Source organism: Nyctibius grandis, chromosome 3 (assembly GCF_013368605.1).
Source record: "Nyctibius grandis isolate bNycGra1 chromosome 3, bNycGra1.pri, whole genome shotgun sequence".
NCBI classification, from domain to species: domain Eukaryota; kingdom Metazoa; phylum Chordata; class Aves; order Nyctibiiformes; family Nyctibiidae; genus Nyctibius; species Nyctibius grandis.
The window spans coordinates 96,789,885-96,813,650 of record NC_090660.1 but is presented as its reverse complement, the minus strand read 5'-3'; the positions used below and the strand labels follow the sequence as shown (position 1 = coordinate 96,813,650).

Here is a 23,766-nt window from a genome sequence, read left to right as displayed (position 1 = left end):
AAGCATTTGTAAGAGCAGTACAGAAGATGCCAGGCAACACAAAATTCAGCTGAAGTACTTAAATGTGTTTAAGATAACAGGTGCATCATACTACCCTGCAAGTGCAGGTGCAGAATTACCTCTACTGTCACGAGAAATTAATTTCATATTATAAACAGAGATGTGAGACTCATGATTCAACAGCATTTCAGCACTTACAAAGTTTACAGAGAACTGCAGGTTACGAAACTGTGCAATGACGTTTGAATTCTTCTAGAAAGCCCCAACATCAGGAATGAGAAATGCAGTAACAATTGGCAACAACAATTTCTGTAACATTTTGGATCACTGAGGAAATTTTACAAAGCGTAAGCCAAATAACCAGTCTACAAGGATTAATGTTGAAATGTAAGAAAAGAACACTGAATGAAGGAAAAGCACTCTGACCTAATTCTCACATCATTTAAGACTTATTTTAATTACCAGTTCAATTATGAATCCAGTGACAATTTAACAAAGAGCTGGCTTCAGAAACAGCAGCAACGTCAGAAACAACTGGCTTCAGAAACAAGTTAACTTGCGTGTCAGCTGAGGAAGAAATCAGTTCTGTTAAAACTCAACTTCAGGTAATGTTTAAATATATGCCAGACTTTTGAAAATTCTTAATATGACAACAGACAACATTACCCATTTATTTTGAGTTTGCAGCAGAGTTTTCACTTGTAATTTGTACTTTCTAGTACTACTTTAAAATGCTGCTATTCAATCTCTGAACAAATTACTTCATTTGCATTTCCCTAACGTATTATGACCAACATATTTTGATTAGAAAAAGAGCTACCTAGCTAACTAGCCCATCTACAATACACCGCTGAGTTGATTATTTTTACTTACTTAAGATAGAAAAACAGCCAGAGAGATTGGTTGACTCATGCAAAAATCAAACTCCAGATCAGCTGCGGACCCAGAAACTGACTACATCTTCTGTTTCAATACTTCAAAGCGAAACCATGTTCATTCTCTTATAGGAGCTTTTCATGATGACGCACCTCACAACGCCAGATTGTGTCCAGAAATGAAATACCTGTTGTATTGTGGCAACCAGAAACAATACTTACCCATGACAGTCACACAACAGATCATCCCCTTCTACAAAGCAAACTACCAATATGAAGGCTGTTTTCAGAAGCCCTTGAAGATAAAAATGAAATGGTACATGAAGAAGTCACTACGAGGTAAGACAGGGGTGATCTTGCCATGGAATAAATGTGAGCACAGGGACAGCCCACTGCAGAGTAGCCTATGTGCATCCGTTTCACACTCCAGTTTACCTTGCACTATCTTGTCCACCAAGTTGTTTTATGACATTGGAAAAAATAACTTCAACTCTCCATGATTGTTTTCTCTCTCACTTCTTTATTCCGTATTATCTCATTAGTATGAGAACAGCTTGAAACAACAATCTGTCTTGGATTTGAAGAGCGCCTAGCAAAACGGACTCCCTGGATCAAGGTATCTAGACACCACTGCAAGAGTAAATAAAAGAAATCTTATTGACCTACAGACAATCTAAACTGATCTATGTCATTATTCTGAAACAGTGAAACTCCCTATGACAACAGCTTCAGGAGGAAGTAGGCTAAAGTCCTCTTTCTGTTCCTGTAAGAAAGACAGATTGTATTCCTTGAAATCTAGTGTACAGGAGGCAAATTCATTCTTTAGAATCAGCCTTTGAAAAGGAAGTTTTTAATGTTTATAGATATATTGAAAGGCACAGCTGTCCTTTTTCAGTAACAGAGGTATATACAGAACAAACTCCTCTTTTAGTCAGACATTTATCATGTCCTTATTTCAAAGAGTAGCAGTCATTACACAGTGAAGTTCAAACAGTGCTTTGGATTTCTTTGGGTTTAAAAAGTGATATACATTAATTTGGCACACACGCACGATTTTTCAAACCTTTTCAGTGCACAGTTCCTAAACTGTTTTTGCATACCCCTGTACAGCAAAGTAGGAAAGGCCACTTAAGGCTCAAGCCTGGTTTTCTTCCTTATATTTTGCATCCCCTCATAGGTAATCTTAAATCTCAAGGGGCCTCTAGATCACATGTTCCATACCTGAAGTCTTAGATAAGATAGAGACACAGACAGATAAGACAGCCACTGCGATTCAGTAACAATAGTGACAATAAACCAGGCAAATCTAAAGAAACCATGTTTTAAAACCTGATTTATACCAAGAGTGTTCCTTCTCAGGGAAGGAACCTCCCCGCTTCTGAAATGCTCATTATCAATGCACAACAAAAAAGAAACCTCAGTAAAATGGGGTAGTATCATTACCACTGCATTAATGTAATAATAAAACAAAACATATTTACTACATATATTTATTTGTGGCATTCACCCATACTGAGAATACAATTACAAATTATGCAGATAATACATACTGAAAGACAATATGATTATTCAAGATACAGAGTATTATTAACAGAAATGTACTTATTTAGAGAAGTAAATGTAATTTAGGTATACTATGAGTTTATATTTCTCTGTTCATGAACAGATGTACGTACAGTAATTGAAATATTCAGAAGAGGAGTGTGCTCTGTTTTTTTGTTTTGTTTTGTTTTTTTAAGAGGCTTTCCTTTCTGCTGCATTGCAGCTGCTAGAAAGGTATCATTTAATTAACCTCTAACTTAAGAAATGAGAACAAGAATTATTCAGATGCAGTTTAGAATGAGGCTCAGCTCAGTGAACCCCACATCACACATCAAAACAAAGACAACCACCCTCTTCACTCAAACCCATAAACAAGAAAGAAAAATATACATGGTAGCAGAACAAAGATGTAGGTTACTTCTATCAATACTTACTGTAATTTATAATTTTATAAATGTTTGATGTTATTTAGCAACAATTTAGGAGTGGCTAAGTAAAAAAAATTGATTCATTAGTTTGGCAGAATTCATTTTGTTTGGGATTTTCAAGGCAATGGCAACAAAGGGAGTTAGATGTCTAATAAGCATGGAAGAAGAAAATCTGCTTTCTTTGAAAACCTCCAACCAGTACCTTTCTAGCCTTCATAAAAGAGTATTTTAACTGATTCATATCCCTAGGTTATTTACAAACAAAGGACTTCACAGCTAAGTACAGAATGGGTCAAGATTTCATTTCATACAATGTTCCTAAATATTAACATTTTAAATACTTCTATTCTGCATACTCAGAAAATAATTCATAAGCGTGAAAGTGCTGTCTGAAAACAACCGAAACGGAAAAGAATTCTAGAAAGGAATTCTATTCAATCAAGTCCCCTCCACAAACATGAAAACGATACAATTATATGGTTCAGTCTGGTCCTTGTGGGAGGAAGTTATCCTTCATGACATATTTCACAAACACAATGGCCTGACAGAATTATTATATACAGAGCAGAACACCTAAATCACTTTTTAACCACCCTTACAAAGAGATGTTTGCTTAGTAACATTTCAACAAAAAGGCAAAATTTTCAGCTTAAGGCTGAAACAGCTTTACTTACAAAGCACAACAAACAGCTTTGTTCTACAAAATTCACTTCAGGCAGGTGTTAACAACATTAAATTCATCTGGGGAAGAAACACTACATCAACCTAATAAATAAAGGAGTGATCTATACATTAAAGACACTGTAAAACTTGAACTATTTCTCATTCCTTTTATAAACCAGCAGATATGAAACTACAGGGAGGCACTAAAAGAACTATGAAGCTGCAGCTTATTACTGTCTATATATCAGAATGCATTATTATATTATTCAGATTTCTTGAGGAGGGCATTTAAAAGAATAATTTTCTTTCAACTGAAGCACACACAAAAAAAATGCAACAATAGATTTACCTCTCTTCATAGGAAAAATAAATCAAGTTTGGTTCTGTACTAGGATACATTTTTCATGCCCAGGAATTTAATATTCATTACGAAAGGCCTTTTCTAATCATAATATTTTATCAACAGAGAGGATTATCTTCACATCTTGCTTGCAAGTCAAGTCAGAGGTAGCTTAGGAATGCTTTAGAATTTAGTGTTTCACTTGAAATTAATTAATCCCTCTTTCAAAGTGGTTAACAATAAGTACAAAAGGCATACAGTATATACAGCTGCCACTGCCTGCACCAAGAGAATACTTCCGAGAAGCTCAAAATAAGATTAGAACAGGGAAAAGCATGGTGCGCCGCTTTGAATTTGCTTCAGTGCACCAGCTCAGGCTGGTTTTCTACAAAAGGAAGCACCCCACTAACATAGTATGCGATTCCAAGTGACAGAAGAGCAATGACAATGATGAGGAGCAGCACCCTCCAGAAGCCCAGGTCTTCCACAAATTCTTGCCATGTCGTGCGGAAACTGGAAAGAACTCCTTCACCTTGCTGTAGGTTTGGATTAAGGAGGGAATGGCTTTCCATTGCACTACGAAGGATTAAAGTTAAAAATACATCAGAGCAAAAGAATGCACCTTTAAGTACGACAGTAATCCTACTAAGAGCAACTGAAACATTCGAAATTAAAAACTAAACCCACCTGCAGATTTATAGCATTGCCTGTGCTAGATCAAGACAAAGCAGATCAGGAAAAGACTCCTAACTCTAAACTTAAGTTAGTTGAAAGGATGTTTTATTAACCCGTGTAAAAAGAATGATATTTGTGTCTGTACAACTGCATTGAGTTTGCAGGCTTGCCACCTAGAAGACTTCAAAAGTCAGTCCCCATAATTCCTATTAAATATGGCTTAGTAAAATTTAATGAAGCATAAGCTAAAACCTCAAGGGGTACAGCTCTTATTAATAAAACAACAAATTATGATTTAGAAATAAACTCTGATGAATAAAATGGAAACTTTCACCAATATAATTCAGATTCTGAACTCTGCAGTGATCTTTACTACTCTCCTGCGTGTCTTTGTTACAGAGGCCTCTTCTCTAGCACAAAAATATCACAGAAATCAATAAATTTGGATACCAAGAAGTTCAGAAACTTTCTGATCTTCAAGACAAGTTGGCATTGCTGTGTTTTCTGCCATATGGCGTTCAGCAGCTGCTTTGATGTTTTAACATTCCACTACCAATCCATCAGGCCCCCTTAAATTGTCAGACTATAAATTAGGGACTGGAACTCTCACTTTTAAATGAGAAACAAATATAAAATTAGAATGATGCAGTCATCTTGGCAATGAATTGCCTTTAGCAAAAATTAACTTGTTTCAAATACTGCAGGGCTTCTTGTATCATTCTCCCAATTTTGCTGGTTTCACAACTGGTTTATAACAGGAAACTTTCTCTGTTGCTGTATGAAAAACCTCATGAAGAATAGGAAAACTTTCTCATCACTTGATTTCACTTATGTAAAATTTTACCCATCTGCACAGTCCTACTAATTCTCACTTAAGTGAAATTATATACACAGGTGTTTACAGGATCAGGCTCTGACAAGCACGGAAAGGAAATGGTGAAACTAACTACGTACACAATGATGTCAAGAGCAAAGGGTAAACAGAGAAAAGCTGATTTTTTTCCTCCCTTCTAATTCCTTTCAGTTACCTTATTCTCAGATACTTCTTATAGCAATAATACAAGAAAACGTTTCAGGGAAAAGTAATTTCCAAGTCAAAAAATTGTAGAAATGCTGTTGTTCTTGGTGACAGTAATGAATTGACAAACGATTGTTACCAGAAAAAGGTCTCATTTATGAATCTCTCTTCTAAGATCACACCATGGAAAAACTTCACACTATTCATATGGTATTTTTTCTTAGGAAGTACAGCCACTGAAGAATAATTACCCTAAACTCCCATAGCTTATTGAAGTATTGAAGGATCACATGCAGAAGATTTCAGAAATTGCCTATTAAACAGCTTGTTTTCTTGTTTTTTAAATACTTACTTTGCTGTAAAGCTATTTTTGCTTGCCCATAGCTGCAGGATTTAGTAATCTTCCTTGCTTATTATGATTTCCCGAGCAAAACAAGGGTTTAATAAAAAACAGCCATTGGTGTAGAACAGAACTACTCACTTATTAAGTACTAACTAGTTAATACATAACCACAGAGAGGTTAAATAAAGGTGCAATGCAATTTAAGTGAAAAGATCACATGCTGGCTCATTAAATAGAAAAGGGTACCTAGAAAACACTTCTGCTATTTTATATTAGAAACCAATTAAAATCCCTGTTTTTCAAGATAATTTTTCTTATTACGAATTACAGCTGCTTAAGAAATGGTATTGCAGCAATGCATCCTACAGAAGAGCTTGTGCCACACAGCCCAGACAGATGTTCTCTTCTGTTTCCAACACAACGTGGAAGTTCACATTTGGATGCACTTGCGGGCGCAGTCACAGGTGATGCTGGGCTGTGCAGATGGACAGATGGGCTGTGCTGAAGGACGGACAGAGCGAGCTCTGCCTCCTGACAGCACAGTGCCACTCCTCACTGGGAGCAGGGCAAAGCAAGAGAAGATAAATTTGACTTGGGAACTTAACTTTGGCCTCTGCTTCCAGAGCAGGAGCAACTGTATGTAATAAGGAACAGCAAACTGAAGTCAGAGACTGTTTTTAGAAAGAGCAACCATTATTTCTCCATAGGTTCATACATAATTTAAGAGAGGGGGGGAGGGGGGGAAGAGACGACAGAAGACATTCATCTAAGTGTCTCTAAAATGTGAAAATAATACTAAGAGGGAGGAGTGAAAGTGTGGAGGTCTGAAAAGCCATCTGTTACAAACACATTATTTATATACAAAGCAAACAGCATACAAGCTCACTTGCTTTTGCTGCTGTAGGCATCTGTTATTTGTTATTTTAAAAATAATGTATTTCAGACATTTTAAACACGTTCACAAACAAGCTGGGTAGTGCACTGTTTAGGTTTCTGTGCCTCTCCCCAAGGAGAGTTGCTGACTTCCTTGCCAAGGCAAACAATATAACGTTTATGAAGGTCAAATAACAGAAAGGAAGCTATGTTCGTTAAAGGGACACTATCAAACAAAAAATCAGAATTTAAATGGGGCTGAGCTGTTGGTCCATATGTTTAAACAAAAACAACTTAACATAAACTGTGACAACCAACTTTCAATAAAATTATTTATGTCAGAAAGGTAATATGCACAAATTCTAATAATTTATACCCATGTAATTTTGAGAATAATATTAAATTTTCTATTTCAGGGCTTAAAACAGTCTCTCTGATGAGTGGGGTCACCTGATGTATAAGAACTTCCAGCCTGCTCACTGGGAGTATTTTGCATGATTTCTATAATTTTGTTGGTTTCACCTTTTCTGTTTACTCTACTTAGATAACAACTCCACCTACACATTTTAGTTTTCATTTACAGTGAAGGCTGTGTACATTTTTACACAAACAGAACAAAAATTATGTGACAAAACTCCCTGCCTTTTGTGATATAACATTCCAGCAGTCACAGCTCATGATCATTATTAGACGATATAAAAAATTACAAATTTGAATAAATTCAGTAGAAGAGCAAGTATTCCAAACACTGTTGATATCCTGTTTCCCATATAAATTAAAAACCAAACCAAAACAGTAATGGAAAGATCTCTTGCACTATGAATCTCAGTCCTACGTTCTGTCATGTACACTGGCAATTCAATGGTTTGTGCAAGAGAATTAGCCTCCTTCGAAACTTGCAAGGCTTCTTGCCTCATCTAAAACCTACAAGAAGGCTGTCTTGGAAGCTCATTGTAAAAAAACACTCTCAATTTTCAATAAAAAACATATTTGTGGTTTATCTGTATCCTTTGGCTCTTGTGCTATTATCAGCTTTTGTCTTAAACAGTTATTTCACACTGTTCAAAACCAGCATTTCTTGTCAGCAACCACACACCTCTCAGCCTTCACTCTGCCAGGCTAAAACGAGCTCCAGTTGCCTCCTTTCGCAAGGAGATGCTCTGTTCCTTTGAGCACTGCAGTAATGCTTCTCCATGCTTCTTAAAGGATAAATTAAACTTTTTTGAATGGGTCTAAACAGCATTATAAAATGTACTATGCAGCAGAAGTTACCATTATTTTTTACAATGGCACTGACAGTTTTCTTTATGTTGTGGAAATACCTTGTTTTGCACATTCTAGGACTTCATTGCTTTTCAGGGTAGCATCAACTCCTGGAACTCACTAATACATCAAGTCTTTTCTCCTATACCCTTGTTTTGCACTGAGGAACTTCCATTTTACGGCACACAGCTTTAGGTAAATGAAGTTGAATTTTGTGCTACTGAATCACAATTTATTCCTACTAATTTCCTCCCCTTGTCATCCCAGATTTTTGTCTACACCATCCCAGTTTTCCTCTGGGTTGCCTATGTCTCACTTCTTAGTATCACTAACATGCTACTACTTTCTACACTAGTATCATTTATGAAAATTATAAGTAAGCTCAGTCTCAGAACCAGACCTTTAGGAATTCATTAGTAACTTCCCTCTAATCTAATACTGTCCCTGAAATTGTCAGCAATTTTCCTGAAATCTTCAGTTCTCCTTTAACTATCTCTTTAGCCACCATGAAATTTTTATTTTATTCTCCGTCTTTTCCAGGACTACTGTTGATAGAAATTTCATATATGGCACCATACCAAATCCTTTATTCAAGTTCAGATAGATGAAAAGTCTGCTATCCCTTCTTTGCAAAGACAATCCATCTTATCAAAAGGATGTTAGGTTAGCCTGTGATACTGGCATTTTGCATGTCCCTCCATTTTCCTTTTGGCTTTGTGATAAGTGGTAGAATATTTTTGGGAGTGTGTAATCGAAAATGAGTAATTATTTTTAAAAATTTCCAACATAAAATGAAAATCTCAATAGAAAAACTTTTTTTTTTCTTACATTTGATCCGTTTAAAGAGATTTTTCCAAACTTTAAAATTTGATTTTGATTTGGTCTGATAATACCAGGCCAAATGTGATAGTATCTGTTTTGAGGGACAATCAATCAAGTCAATCAATCACAAAAATCTAAAAGCCATAAACATTATTTCTCCTAGTAATTATTTTTGTTTTGTAAATACCTTTCGCTTTCAGCAGTTTGCATCGTTTCCAGCTTTGAGTGAGCTCCTCTGTTAAATCCTTTCACCTCTTGCTCCTCTAAAGATTCCAGCAGTCTAATCACATCTTTATTCACACCCCTTCGTTTTGCAAGAACAAGCGGTGTTGCACCTTGGTGATTGCTAAAATAACCCCACAAAAGGACATGAGAAGAAAAGAAACTTTTATTATAGAAATTTTGTAACAAGTCAACTCAGCATAACACATTACAATTTAGTAAGTCCTCAGAACTATTTTCTATCGTATCCGACAGTAAGAAATTCCTACCCATACAAGTTACAGTATAACTGACTATAGAAGAAAATCAGTATATTTAGGTTTGAAATTGCACAACTCTTTTTCCTCTAAATAAAATCAAATTTCCTAGTACTCTAATTCTAATTGGAATCTCTGGGTCTTATAACAAAAAATAAACAGTAGATTCATGGCAATGTTCAATATTAAGCTTAATTTCAAGAAGGAATTGTGCAATCTGGTTCCTCTTAGTTCCTTTTTCCATGTAGGTATTAGGACATTGGGCAAAAATGAAATTTTTGCCCAATGTCCTAATACCTACATTGGAAAGGGACCTGGGGGTCCTAGTGGACAACAGGATGACCATGAGCCAGCAGTGTGCCCTTGTGGCCAAGAAGGCCAATGGCATCCTGGGGTGTATTAGAAGGGGTGTGGTCAGCAGGTCCAGAGAGGTTCTCCTCCCCCTCTACTCTGCCCTGGTGAGGCCGCATCTGGAGTATTGTGTCCAGTTCTGGGCCCCTCAGTTCAAGAAGGACAGCGAACTGCTAGAGAGAGTCCAGCAGCAGAGCCACGAAGATGATTAAGGGAGTGGAACATCTCCCTTATGAGGAGAGGCTGAGGGAGCTGGGTCTCTTTAGCTTAGAGAAGAGGAGACTGAGGGGTGACCTCATTAATGTTTATAAATATGTAAAGGGCAAGTGTCATGAGGATGGAGCCAGGCTCTTCTCAGTGACATCCCTTGACAGGACAAGGGGCAATGGGTGCAAGCTGGAGCACAGGAGGTTCCACATAAATATGAGGAAAAACTTCTTTACGGTGAGGGTGACCGAACACTGGAACAGGCTGCCCAGAGAGGTTGTGGAGTCTCCTTCTCTGGAGACATTCAAAACCCGCCTGGATGTGTTCCTGTGTGATATGGTCTAGGCAATCCTGCCCCGGCAGGGGGATTGGACTAGATGATCTTTCGAGGTCCCTTCCAATCCCTAACATTCTGTGATTCTGTGATTCTGTGAAATACAATACAGATGTTCCTTCTGTTACTATTCAAATAGTACTGAACAGGACCAGAGCTGCCTTCAGACTAGGGATTTTCACCAGAGTTGTTTGAAACGAGAAAAGAAAACCCAACCCACATCCCATAAAGAATCTGGTCTGCCAATAAGTAGTTTTGCTGAGTTGAAAACATTAATGAGGGACAGGTGAAAAAGGGACAGATTTAAAAACTCAAAGGTTTTGAAGTTACTGCTGTTTTTTTTTGCAAGTGTTGTGAATATACAGAAAGTTCCACCAAAAAAATAATTTAGTTACTGCAATGAAAGAGCTAGTTATTTTGCAACTTGAGAGCTTGCATCTGAGCACTGGCATCTGACAGCTGCTGGAAGCCAGAAGGAAAGAAGGACTGAGTCACAGACTTCGAGGGAGGGGAAGAACACTGAAAGGAAGCATTGTTACCAAAGGAGTATGGGAATTAACTGACACACACATATACTGTATTTTCTTTGTCTTATACAGTACAACAATTAAAACAATAGAACTGTGGTGGAGAAAATTCTCTTAAAGTAGTCAATGTGATTTTTTTTTCTTTGGTGCCAACCACCCACACCTGGCTGTCTGGCCAAACCAGGACAGCAATGTCAGCAGTGAGGCAGAATTAGACACAGCAGCCCACACCAGCAGCTCCTATTCTTATTCGCTTTACTTGTTGCACAGACTAGCAGAAGTGGCCTCTTATTGTTTTCCTGCCTTCTTAATTTGTGTTTTTGTTAAGTGATATCTTAAAAAAAGTTGAATTGCATCAAATATAGCATTTCAGCAACAGCAGATTTATATGCAAGGCTCTGGCAAAAGAAGACTAATATATTATAAAATATGTGCTGTGGAAAAAAAAAAGTGACTTACCAAATATCAATTTTAAGTCCATTAGAAACCAGGAACTGGATGGTATCCACGTGCCCACAGAGGTGAAGGGCTGTGTTACCTTGGTAATCAGTGGCTAGTAGGTCAGCACCAAATTTATGCAAGAGTTGACAGATGTCTACATTTCCTCTGGCTGCAGCAAGGTGAAGGCCAGTTCGGCCTCGGCTGTCACGAATATTTGGGTCGAAACCGCTCTCTAACAGTCGTTTGGAATAGTTAAAATCTCCATCGATGCAAGCCTGCAGCAGCGGCACATTTGTCTGGGAAGAGTCGTTTACAAACACGTAGGACATTGTTCTGATTCTCTCTGGAGTAGGTGACAAACCTGCAAGTAAAAGTGGGAAGAAATGATGGTGAAACCAGGCAAATAAATACAATGCAAATATTCGGTAGACTGCTCAGGTTCCCAAATAAGAATGCAATAAATAATTGCATTAATAAATTAATGCTTATAAACCAACTCTGAAATCTTCCCGTCCTACACATTAACTTCGTGTGCTGCATTCCCTTCTGGTGATATGGAAAGAGCTCCTTTTAGTCTTACTCACACCTCTGGAAACAGCAGCAAAGCCTTGTTATGACAGAAAACTGATAAGATCAATGCCAGAAATGCAAGATTAACTTTCACCTAGGAAAAGATCACATGTAGTAGTATTGATGTTAAAGGGCAAAGCACTGTAGACCAGAACTCAAAGGGAGAACCACCACCTTTCATAAATAGGAAAACCATAAACAATACAGCTAGATATAGTGACGCTAACTGCAGTTCTTACTAGGTATCAGCAAAGCTATTCCAGTGGGATTTCCACCATCTGAATCTGAACTTTGATGCACAAAGTACAGTCAGTTGCTGAAAATGCTTGATCACTACAAATACTAATTCCTTCATTCTGCAAGAAATATATTTTTCAATACTCTTTGCAGAACATTATTTTTATAGTGCCATAGATACACAAGCTACTGAACAAGTAAGAACAGCAATACGGACCATAGGAAACTGAGTGTATTATGGGAAATTGCCCATCTGAAAGGTAAAATTGGAAGTGGATACAAGGAGGACAATGGTAGAACCAAGTACAGAGCTATTGTGGGTTCAACTAGAACCCAAACATGGAGAAGCACAAATGTAGTTTCTCTGGCTTAATATTAAATAAAGGATTAAGTCCTTTTCTGTATCAGGACCCAAAAGAGGAAGATGAATGTTGTTTCACCATGGATTTCTTGATATAGAATATTTCATGAAATATGATTTAAATTTTGCAGACGAATATTTTAAGGATGAGTCAAATAATGAGGGTATGATGACACGGTGTGCTTATGGGACACAGAAAAGATGACTTGAAAACAATAAGGAAAAAAAGTGAATGACTGGAAGAGGATGCTAAAATGTGCATGAGGCAATGGTAAAAAGAAATGAAAACATCTAGGAGACCGGACAGCAAAGCTTTGCACTGCCTCAGAGAGGAGGCAAAAAAAGAAAAAAAATCATATAAACCAGTAAAAATCCTTAGAAGAAATCTCAATACAGACATGACACAGTTCAAGTGACAGGAAGGAAAAGTGATTTTACTAGATAAGCTTTGAATGGAAACTGAACTGAAACTTCACTTGAAACAAGTATCTTTCACTTGCCCTGGGTCTGTATTTTGAGCTTATGATGTAGCAGTGTTCTGATTAGCTATTTGAACCTCTTATTAAGACTGCTATATGCAGATTTAAATTTTCTCATCTATATAAGGTATCCTTCCAGACCAGTGCGCTCATTCAGCCAGGAGAATGGAAACATGGCCAGTAGCCAAAGAATTTGATTTAAAACCTCTCCTTTTTTGAGACTTTATAATGTCTGTATTTTATAGCTCTTCCCCCATGTTTTAGATCAAATTCAAGATCAAAGTACCTACAGAAGTAATTTCAAAATGTTTGCACACTGGTCTGATTAACAGCTGTAACATTTGGGGCTGTTGAGGTTAATACATCATATTTAAACTTCACTAGTTTCTATTTCCTATCTGGACAAATTCTGCTACATGTATCAACACTGTCCAGTTTCCCAGTGCAGGAATGCACAACTTTTTTTCTTTCTTGGACACAGAAGAGAAAGAGATCAGAATAACTTCTACGTCCTGGTATCTGTACGAGGAATGATTTCAAGCAGAGTACGTTCACGTAGGCTGCAAGTATGTTTTTAAGCACATGATGGTGTATCACTGGCTCAAGCACCCTTTTCCACAATCACATTCAATAGCAAAAGGCCAGTTCATGGATGTCCTGTAAAACATTTCATGCAAGACTGGTGTCATGTAAGGTACTAACAGCTTGCTTATAACCCTACACAAAAAGAAAGGACAACATACTTAACTCGTATTTCCAATTAATATGTCACAAGGCCCCTGGATGTTGCAAAGCTAGGATTCCCCACTGATAGCAATTTCAGTTTTCTTCCCCCTTTCCCAAATCATAAATGGTAGGAGAATGCTTCTTCAACTCTGCTAGTCCCATCTTTGCTGAGAAAAATACTGGGCCCATCCTGTACGATGTGATTGTGACCTTTACATTCTGCACTAAACCTTCCCTAAAGCAAGATCATAAATTATTTAAAAACCTCCAATGATCAGCCATAGTAACAGCATATTAACAGCACAAAACCCTACTTGTACTTGATAAAAAGATTGTGGTTCACTCATAAAATAATATTTGACTGTTTAAACCTGTTTAATAAAACAAGGCCTAACATAAATCAACAACAGAATATTATACTGGAAGAAACATATGCTATTTGAGAAACAGTAAGGCATGCTCTGTTAAATGCAAGCTAATGTTTATATTTTCATTCCAGACATGCATGTCTGGTAAAGCCTTACAAAATTCCCCATCATTTCACATAAAACTCTGATGAAACATTAGCTAATAATACCCGAAAAAAACCCATCACCACCTTATCTTCTCAGGAAAGGAAGCACAAAGATTAGCAGTTATCAGAAAGTGTAACTGGAAGCAATTCTGATTCAGAACTTATTATCACTAGAATCTTTTAGAATTGATCGATGAAGTGTAGAAGACTAAAGTGAAACCTTAGTATTTCACAGTGAGAAAGAAAAAACCCAACAAATCCTTCTTCCCAATGCTTGAAGATTGTGGACGAAGCAAATGCATTCACCAAAAAAAACCACCAAACCTGGACCATCTGGTTTGATTTTATCTTTGTGATTGAAAATATTTTTTCTACAAACACAATTCTATTTCACATATGGCTACCTAGCCTATGCCAGATACGAGCTGCATACGAAGCTGAACTATACACTATCTTTAAAATGCCAGTCCCCAAATGATACGTTCTTGCCTCAAATTTAACCCAGTTTAGCAAAATTTCCTGTCTAACAAGGCTTAGAAAAAAAATTACAATAGTCAACTGAATTAGACATTTTTGAATAAACAAACTGTGTTAATTTCTATCCACAGTATGCATCAAAAAGCTTATTGCTATAATGAATATCTAATGCAGTGGATTTAGAAACAAAATTCCAAAGCCTTAGCCATCCTCTTTAAATTGCTTCTGAAAGGTGAATCAGGTAACAACTCTGAATCTGCCTAAAAGCTGGTACACCTACCATTAAGCACTAATGCCACAGGCACAAATTAGGACAAACGGACTTGCATTAGTAACAAGACACAAAAGTATTGCGAAATGAGCATTCTGAATATCCCTATAAATTACTGCTACTGGAACTAAATAAATCTGATTTGGTTTGTAAGTGACTGCTTCTAAAAATGCATCACTATCTACTGAAAATTTATCTTTTAAATTATACTTCTGTTAAAAAAGAGTTTTTCTCTTAATAACTTGGCACTTTGATAGAAAATTAGTTTTGTGAAAAAAAGTAAATTCAAAGACATCCTCCAAGCAAGAAGGATTCCCATTAGAAAGGCATAATATAAGAATACATTTTCCCTAAATTGACACACCATGGATACAGCCTGAGCACAGTGTACTTCTGTTAATAATTTTAGAAATTATGCTGTAAGCCACTTCTTCAATGACACACGTGGACTAGTACAGGATAAGAAAATCTAATTGAACTGTTCTGTTTTCAAAAGGAATGCTTATATTAAGTGATTCTGTAAGAATAATTTACTTTTATTCATTAGAAGTCAGTTGTCTCTCACTGTACTGTGTACAACAGCAACTCAGTGTCACAGGCTGATCTGCTGTACATGTTCACACCAGCAGAAGCCAGGAGTGATCTTGAATAATTCAAACCATAGAGCTAGATGCAAGTTCTGTCGCTTCTTAAACTAGTCCTAAATTGCACTTACCGTGGACAGTTTTATTTTACAGTAAATATATGCTGCTGTCTCTGCCTTCTCAGTAAGTTCAACAGCTACCAAATAGCTCCAGAAAAAGAAGAGAACACCTAGACTGTGAGACAAAATCATTAATGGGACCAGTCTGTCCACTACAGAAATATTAATGAACCTGAAAAGTTGTAATTAATCACCCAGTCACTGCTACATAGGATATACCAGTTCTGCAAAACTACAGTATTTCCAAGAACGTTCAGAAAAACTGAAACAATTGTCCCTATTTTAAAACAACATGTCAGGACAATGGAACAATATCAGATTGCTCAGTAGTTGAGACTTCTCGATATTAATACACACTTTGACATTGAGAACCTACGCATCAGTAAGACTACCACTAGAGAAACTGCCACCGCCAAGAAATGGAAACTAAAACAAAACCAAGAAAAAGTAACAACCCCCACCCTGCGCCAGCGAAACACAAGACATGCGTTACTTGTAAAATCTACACTTGCCAACTCCCTCGTGGCAAACAGCTTCCTCTTTCAGTAACATACTTTGAGAGTGGCAGTGGCTTGCAGAGCCCTTCCTCTTCAGTCTTTAAATGAATGAAAAACATTCCAGTACTTTGCTTAAACTGTAAGCCCATGAGCTTTGAAGGCAAAGTTTACTGGTCAAATGGGATCATTCCCTTAAAAACACGATGGGAACATAAGCTCTCTTCGGATATACAAGATAAAATTTTTAAAAAGGTGTAATTTGATAATTCAAAAAACAAAACAAAACCACATTACCTTGCTTGGGTACATCTGAACACTGATCAGATGTTGAAATGTAAACCCAGCAATACTATTCTCTTCCCCTTTCTAGGTAGGCTGAGGGAGAAATTCCTTGGTAAATTTTCACACACACACTTTTATTTATGTGTAAGTTACTAAGAAGTCATTTAACTGACTAAATGTTATATTTAGTAAAAAATCATATGATCAACTGTCATTTCTGTTTAGGAAAGAACCCCATTATCTACATTAAGTTCCACTGAAAGCTCTGTATCTTCTATTAAAAACCCTTATCTATTCAGTCCAACTGGAACAGTTTTATTGCTCCACTAACATGGTTCTGCTGCTAAAAGCAGCACCTCAGATTCAGTATAGTATGATGTCTCTTCTACACACCGCTGTATTTTGCAGCATTTTTCCTTCCTAACTTTAGTTATTTTTTCAACAGTTCCTGGATTCAAGGTATCACAGCAGGTTCCTAAGACCTACCTCTCCTTTCATGTCTCTAGCCAGACACATGGGTAAGTGGTAATACAAGAACATCATTTATGCCATTCATTTTCAGTCATTCCCATTCCCTTCTGCAGATGTGAGACATACAGGTATATTCTTTTGATGTCAGGACCATCCTGTAAGCAGAAACTTTGGTGCACTGCATATACACAGTGCTTTGCACATACAGGCTACAAAGTGCTTTATGAAAAAAAAAAGAGAATAATTATTGCTGCTCTTTTATGGATCAGCAAACAATGGCATTGAGGAAAATGGCATTGAGCTTTGCTCATCATTGTACAGTATGTCAACATTACTAGATAAAAAATAAACAAGATCTCAAGTGCCAAGCCAGGGTTGCGGAATGCTTCCCCTGATAATACAGTACATGCATTGTGTATTTGTGTACACAAAATAAGGGAACGATAGGAAAGAGATCTTTCTCTTAAAACACCTTTACTGACAAGCAGATTCACAAACATTTTATCCTTACTGCACTTAACTGGTAATTCAGTTGCATTACATGCTTCAGTGCACTTAACTTCTATCAAATATACACTTAAGTATTTTTGAACCTTGCTCATTTTTCATCTCCTGCGAAAGAACTATTTAGGAAGAAAGGCAACTCACATATTTCTTCAGATCATCTGTAACTTAAATTCCCCACAACTGGCTCAGGCAAATCAGTAAATAACTGCAGTATTTCCCTGATCATTGTGGACAGTTGCTTTTATAGAAAATCATTGAATCACATCGGTCATAATTATCAACCACTTCACAAACGTTCATTCAAAATCCTTCTTTGTTTCTCCCGGCAACATGGAGGGTGCTGATGCGTGTTGGTCAAGAAAATATTGAAGGCTATAGCATATTGTTTTGTTGGTGGTTTACTTTGTTTTTTAACAGACTAGCGAGAATTCGTTCCCCTCCTAAGGAAGCGCTGGCGTTTAAATTCTCTGCAGACCCCGAAGCAGCCTTCGGAGGAGCAGGAGGGCAGGGCCCGCCGGCGCTGCCCGCGGCGGCCGGAGCGGGGCGAGCGCCTGTGCCTGGGCGGACGCTGCCACCGCCTGGGCGGCCCCGGCGGAGCGCAGCGGGGAACCCCGCACCCACACACACCCCGCCTCGTCCACATGTTGTGGTGTCTTCTGTTTTCCTGAGAAGGAAATGAAGGAAGGCCTGACAATAACATTTTATAAAACTTGGGAAAAAAGAATTCGGAAATCCAGCCTGCTGCTCCCTGGTGGTGGGAGGAGCAGCCTCCTTAACTCTGACCCAGCGTTAGTGCAGTGAGGACTTCGGTAAGTGACTTCAGTTCTGAAGAGAGAATCACAGAATGGCTGGGGTTGGAAGGGACCTCTGCAGATCATCTAGTTCAACTCCCTGCCAAAGCAGGTTCTCCTAGAGCATGTTGCACAGGGTCGTGTCCAGGTGGGTTTTGAATATCTCCAGAGAAGGAGACTCCACAACCGCCCTGGGCAGCCTGTTCCAGTGCTCTGTCACCCTCAAAGTAAAGAAGTTCCTCCTCATATTCAGATGGAACTTCCCATGTTTCAGTTTGTGCCCGTTGCCCCTTGTCCTGTTCCTGGGTACCACTGAGAAGAGTCTGGCCCCATCATCTTGACACCCACCCCTAAGGTATTTGTAAGCATTGATACGATTCCCTCTGAGTCTTCTCTCCTCCAGGCTAAACAGACGCAACTCCCTCAGCCTCTCCTCATAAGAGAGATGCTCCAGTCCTCTGATCATCTTTGTAGCCCTCCGCTGGACTCTCTCCAGTAGTTCCTTGTCTTTCTTGAACTGGGGAGCTCAGAACTGGACACAGTACTCCAGGTGTGGCCTCACTAGAGCAGTGTAGAGGGGCAGGATAACCTCCCTGAACCTGCTGGCCACACTGTTCCTAATGCACCCCAGGATACCATTGGCCTTCTTGGCCACAAGGGCATATTGCTAGCTCATGGTCCTTCTCCGCAGAGCTGCTTCCCAGCAGGTCAACCCCGACCCTGTACTGGTGCATGGGGTTATTCCTCCCTAGGTGCAGGACCCTACACTTATCTTTGTTGAACTTCATTAGGTTCCTCTCTGCCCAGCTCTCCAGCCTGTCCAGGTCTCACTGAATGGCAGCACAGCCTTCTGGTGTATCGGCCACTCCTCCCAGCTTTGTGTTATCAGTATCATTGTGCCATTTTTTATCATCAGACAAAGGTATTTCCTTTTAAAAAGCAGGCATTTATGCCTGTTTCTTAAAAAAACCCTGAAAACTAAAACCAAAACACCCTACACACACTCACACCCCAAAAAGCCCAGTCCTTACCCAGACAAACACGAAGTCTGAGATGACAAATTTACTAAAATGGGCAAAACTTTCTGTGTCCAGCAGGAACCATCAGAAGTCAGAGCTTAGCCAGCTTTATTCCAGCAACAAAGCAAACTAAGAACCAAGAACCTGTCACTAAACCGCTTATTATTATACAGTCCATATTTTCTTACTTTATTTCTTATAATTTATATAATAGCTTATGTGCTCTCAGTCATACTAAGGTCATGTCATCAGGGTTATGTAACATATGCAACATCAAATCCAGTTTAACAGCTAGTGAAGAGAAGCAGGTCACTTTAAAAAGCAGATGTCCCCTAAACTTGTCATTTATATATAACTGTATGTTTGACACCTTTAAAATAAAATATTGCTCTGCTTGTTCATTAGTTTATTATTTTATATCAACAAATAATACCAATGATATGACAACTAACGCTGTCAGACTCTTAACCGTGACTGCTGGATACAGATATTTCTGCTCAGAATTTTCATGTTCACACAGTAAATCATTAAACCACTTTACCAAAGCCGATTAACTGATATATTTACATCTTTCAAATATTCTAAATTTCTATCAAAACAGCATGACTTTAAATACTTAATTGTATCATGTTGGATCATGTTATGTGTCACAGTAAAATGAAATGGTAAAATTATTAAGGTTGTATTTCTACGTATGCTATTTTTCTATATATGCTATTTTTCATGAATAGTTACTTCACCATGCTTAGGCTCAAAAAATTTCTCCTTGTAGGCAAACCTGTAGTATTAGTGTCTGCCCAACACTGTATCTGAAGGGACTGGAGAGGGTAAATCAGCAGTCTACAGGTTCCAAGGACAACTAGCAAGTCTGAGGAGAATCCAGGAGGCCACCCTTAAGCTCCTGATCTGCACAGAGGCTGGAATTGACCAAAAATGTAATGGAAGATGGTTGGAAAAATATGAACTGAATTTGAAACTGTAACTATGGAACCTCAGAGTGAGGTAGCTCAACTGATGTTTACCAATTGCATCAATGGATCCTGCTGAGCCTAGAAAAAAAAAGACTGACAGAGGAAACAGGGAAAACTTCTGCCTTGAGACAACTTAGTCAATGCGAGTAACTTATCTGTAAAAGACTTGATATTCAGTATGAAAGCTGGTGTCCAGACAACGAACAGCAATACCGCACAGGGCGTTTGAGGTGAACCATGGATTAACACAGTGGCACGACAAGATTCTTTGGTTTGTTCTTTACTTGCTTCCCAACAATGTTTACTATCTGATTTACCTTTTTAACTGCTGCTGAGCACTGTGGTTACGTTTTCATGGGACTGTTCATCGTAACTATGAAATACTGCTCATTACTGAGAGCCCAGTATTTCACACGGGAAGTCAGGATTCTTTTTACGCTGTCATCTGAATCACTCTACCTACGCTGAATTTGTGTGCCATTACGTTTACATTATCCAGTTACTCAGGCTTACAGGGCCCTTCTGCAGCTTTTCATAGTTGACCTTATCTTTACCACCCATGTCATCAGCAAACACTATCACCTTGTTGCTCAGTGCCTTTCCTAGGCTGTCCATGGAAATGCTAACAGTTCAGAATCCAGAACTGAACCCTACAGAACTAAAATTCTTCCACTGAAAATACTGATCATCAGTTCAGAAGAACTGCTGTCCTGGATGACACTGATCCAGCTCGCCCAGCACTCTGCTTTCAACAGTGGCAATCAGAGATCCTTCTTTGGGAGAGCACATGAGCCTGGCTGATTTCTGCAGCCCATTCCCCAGACACACCCCAGCAGCCATTACTGCTACATCGAGGACCTCCCTGGCTAGTCCTTTTAGCAGCCCCTCAAAGGACTTCTTGTCCGTGAGTTTTTCTAATCCCTTCCTGAACCTGCCCACACTCTGTGCCTCCACAGCTCCCCCTGCCACCCCCCGCTGAAGTCCTTCCCAATATCCATCTGAAACCGCCCTCCCACCAGCCCCAGCATGCAACCCCCATTCCAGTGTCACAAGACTGGACTAATAACTCTCACCTTATCCACTGCCTTCATTTCATAAGTCTTGATCACGCCCCAGTCATCTCCTCTCTAACGTGAGCAATCCTGGCTTTCTAGTCTTTCCTCATAAGGAAGCTGATCCCCTTGGCCCTTTCAGTTGCCCTTCTCTAACCCACTGTATCCTTCCTCAGATGCAGAGACCAGAATGACACACACTACCCCAGATGTGGGTGCACCAGGCTGGAGCAGCAAAATGGTGCTCTCTGTCATCTCCTCGGTGGCCTCCCTGAGGACAGTCACCATTTTCCTGGCTTGCTGGCTGCCGTGGCACACTGAGCCGAGGTTTTCAGGGAACGGTCAATGGTTACTCCAAGGGCTTTTTCTTGAGTGGTGGCTGCCAGTTGTGAGTTCAGCACCACGTGAACATGGTTTAGATTATTCTACCCAAGACATCATCTTACCTTTGTGTACACTGAAGCTCATGTGCCACTTTTCTGCCACCTTCCTTTTTTTGGCAATTTATTTTTGCTGTCTTTTTAATTTTTCAACTCAACGACTTCTGCATGTTAGAAATTTCTTCTATGCTATAAGCACCCAGTCTGCTCAAAAGCCTCTGGTGGGGTACCTTTTTTTAATACTTCCTGAAAATCCAAGTAGACTCTATAAATCACATCACCTGCATCTACAATCCTACTCAGCAAACTTCAGTAAAAGCTGATAAGCCTTAGATGTAGCAAACCTCTAAAAATATATCCAGACTCAGGCAGATCCAGTCCCTAACACACAGCAAGGACAGGCATACACTTCCCTGCACAAAAAATGTCGAGGTGAAGAAGACAGACAAGCATTCTACACCATCCATGGGAAACCCATACACCAGAAGCCTTCCCTGAAATGTGCTGCTGCCTTTTCTCTGTCACCTTCCATTATTGCTGGTCAGACACATATTTTGGTTTTGTGTTGCTTTCAACTAGTAAGAATTTCTTCTGTAAATTGTGTGCTTACAAGTTTGCAACTGCAAACCTTTGTTGTTTAAATTGTTCTTATTTCATTCTCTAGTTCTCAGGACCACCCAATTCTTTCTATGTAGTACTGTAACCCTCTTCTATAGTGCCAATGCCTCCCAACTCTTCATCACTATCAAATTGAAACAGTAAAGTTTTAATTGTTACATCAAGATCTTTATTAAATATTTAACAAGATTGGTCTCAAGACAGATCTTCAAAGAACTAATTTTATAATATTTTATACCCAGATGTGATGGATTTTCTTTTCAATATTACTCACCATAGTTTGTCTCTAGTTACTTCCCATCCTCTTTACAATTCGGGTGTTATCCCTATCTTTTCAGCACAATAACAATTTCCTTTGCGGCAGCTGATCAAAAATCTTCGTGTTAACCAGGAAAAAAGAGAACTACTCCATTTCCCTTAAAAACAGTAATTACTTTATCAAAGACAGTTCTGAGGACAGGTTAAAAAAAGCTCTTCTGGCAAAAATATGCATTGCCTTTTAGTTTCACTCAACTTCACTGTTTTCTCCTAAAAAGTACGTTGTAAAGCAGCAGCCACGGGGGCCGCACACCCACTAACGCCCTGTCAGGATGGTACCCGGTCTCCTGGCTCTGCGTCCCTCCCTGCCCGTGACAAAGGCTGCCCGTGCACTTGCTCTTCTCCCATCAAACGTCCTCCCACCGAAACAGCACGGGCTGTGCTCCACCACACCAGGCCCCGGGCCGGGCACGGCCCAGGCCCCACGCCGCTTTTGTCGCCGCTTGCGGTGCCCGTCACCGCCGGGCCCTCCCCCGTGCCGCCCTGCCCCCGGCGCCGCGGCCGGCCTCGGGGCGGGCTGTGCCGGTACCGCCGCCCCCCCTGCCGCTCCTCACCCCCCGCTCCGCGCCGCGGCGGGCGCGTAGTGCTCGGCAGGGCCTGGGCCCGCCACACACACCGGGGGGCGCGCAGCGCCCTCCCCTCACAGACAGACCGACCGGCATCGCCCCTCTCCCCCGCGGACCGACCAACCAGCCTCACCTCTCCCCCCACGGACAGACGGACACCGCCCCCTCCCCCCCCCCCGCGGTACCTGACACGGCGGCGGCGGCTCGGCACGCAGCGGGGGCGCGGGCAAGCGAACGGCGGCGGCAGAGGCGCGGCGGAGAGGCCGCGCCCGCCCCCTGCTGGGCGGAGGCCGCCGCCGGGCGCAGGGGCCGCGCCTGGCCGTGGGCTCCAGGTACGACCGCAGGGGGGGCAGGCTCACAGCCCGCCGGGAGAGGCCGGGCGAGCCGCGCAGCCCCAGCAAGCGCTGACCCAGGCCGGAGGTGGAGGCGCGGTACCGCCTGCCGTGGGCCGCAGGCCGGCGGGCAGCGGCGAGGGGTCCAGGCCCGGCCCGGGCAGGAGGCCGGCGTTGCGGACGCCGCGCCTCACAGGGCTGCCGCCTCCCCGAAGCCGGATTTGGGCGAGGCGCGGCCTCCTCCGGCTCCGAAAGGAAGCTGTTTACAACCCCGCTTTTGTGTTTTAAACGCCCAGCTGGCGTGTCGCAGGCCTCCAGCTGCAGGGGGAACTAAATCCTGAAACGGGAGCGAAGGCTGCGGCCATACCCCGCCGCTGGCGGCAGCGGCGTCCGCGGGCTGCTGCGAGGCTTTCGGACCTTCCCGTCGCACGCCCGCAGCCCTG

The 23,766-nt window shown here is 40.3% G+C and overlaps 1 protein-coding gene across 2 annotated transcripts; it reads right to left on the bottom strand.

Annotated features, from left to right (window-relative positions):
* Positions 1–1,423: 1,423 nt before the first annotated feature.
* On the bottom strand, positions 1,424–23,256 carry ANKRD46 (ankyrin repeat domain 46). Of its 2 annotated transcripts, XM_068396487.1 has the most exons (5): positions 23,177–23,237; positions 22,382–22,523; positions 11,200–11,542; positions 9,030–9,188; positions 1,424–4,424 (listed from the first exon to the last, which is right to left on the bottom strand). In XM_068396487.1, exons 3-5 carry the CDS (start codon positions 11,508–11,510, stop codon positions 4,208–4,210), a joined length of 687 nt encoding a protein of 228 aa, XP_068252588.1. In that variant the 5' UTR covers positions 11,511–11,542; positions 22,382–22,523; positions 23,177–23,237; the 3' UTR covers positions 1,424–4,207. The 2 variants fall into 2 exon arrangements, with proteins under 2 accessions (XP_068252588.1, XP_068252587.1); XM_068396486.1 differs by lacking the exon at positions 22,382–22,523 and having other exon boundaries at positions 23,177–23,256.
* Between the last annotated feature and the right edge of the window lie 510 nt (positions 23,257–23,766).

What these genes read in the sequence shown, in the direction of transcription:
- ANKRD46 (XM_068396486.1), bottom strand. Translation starts at nt 11,510, where the DNA reads ATGTCCTACGTGTTTGTAAACGACTCTTCCCAGACAAATGTGCCGCTG. An exon ending in GGACTTAAAATTGATATTTG is followed by an intron (nt 9,189 to 11,199) that starts GTAAGTCACTTT and finishes GGGTTATTTTAG; the next exon opens with CAATCACCAAGGTGCAACAC. An exon ending in CAAACTGCTGAAAGCGAAAG is followed by an intron (nt 4,425 to 9,029) that starts GTATTTACAAAA and finishes AATCCTTCGTAG; the next exon opens with TGCAATGGAAAGCCATTCCC.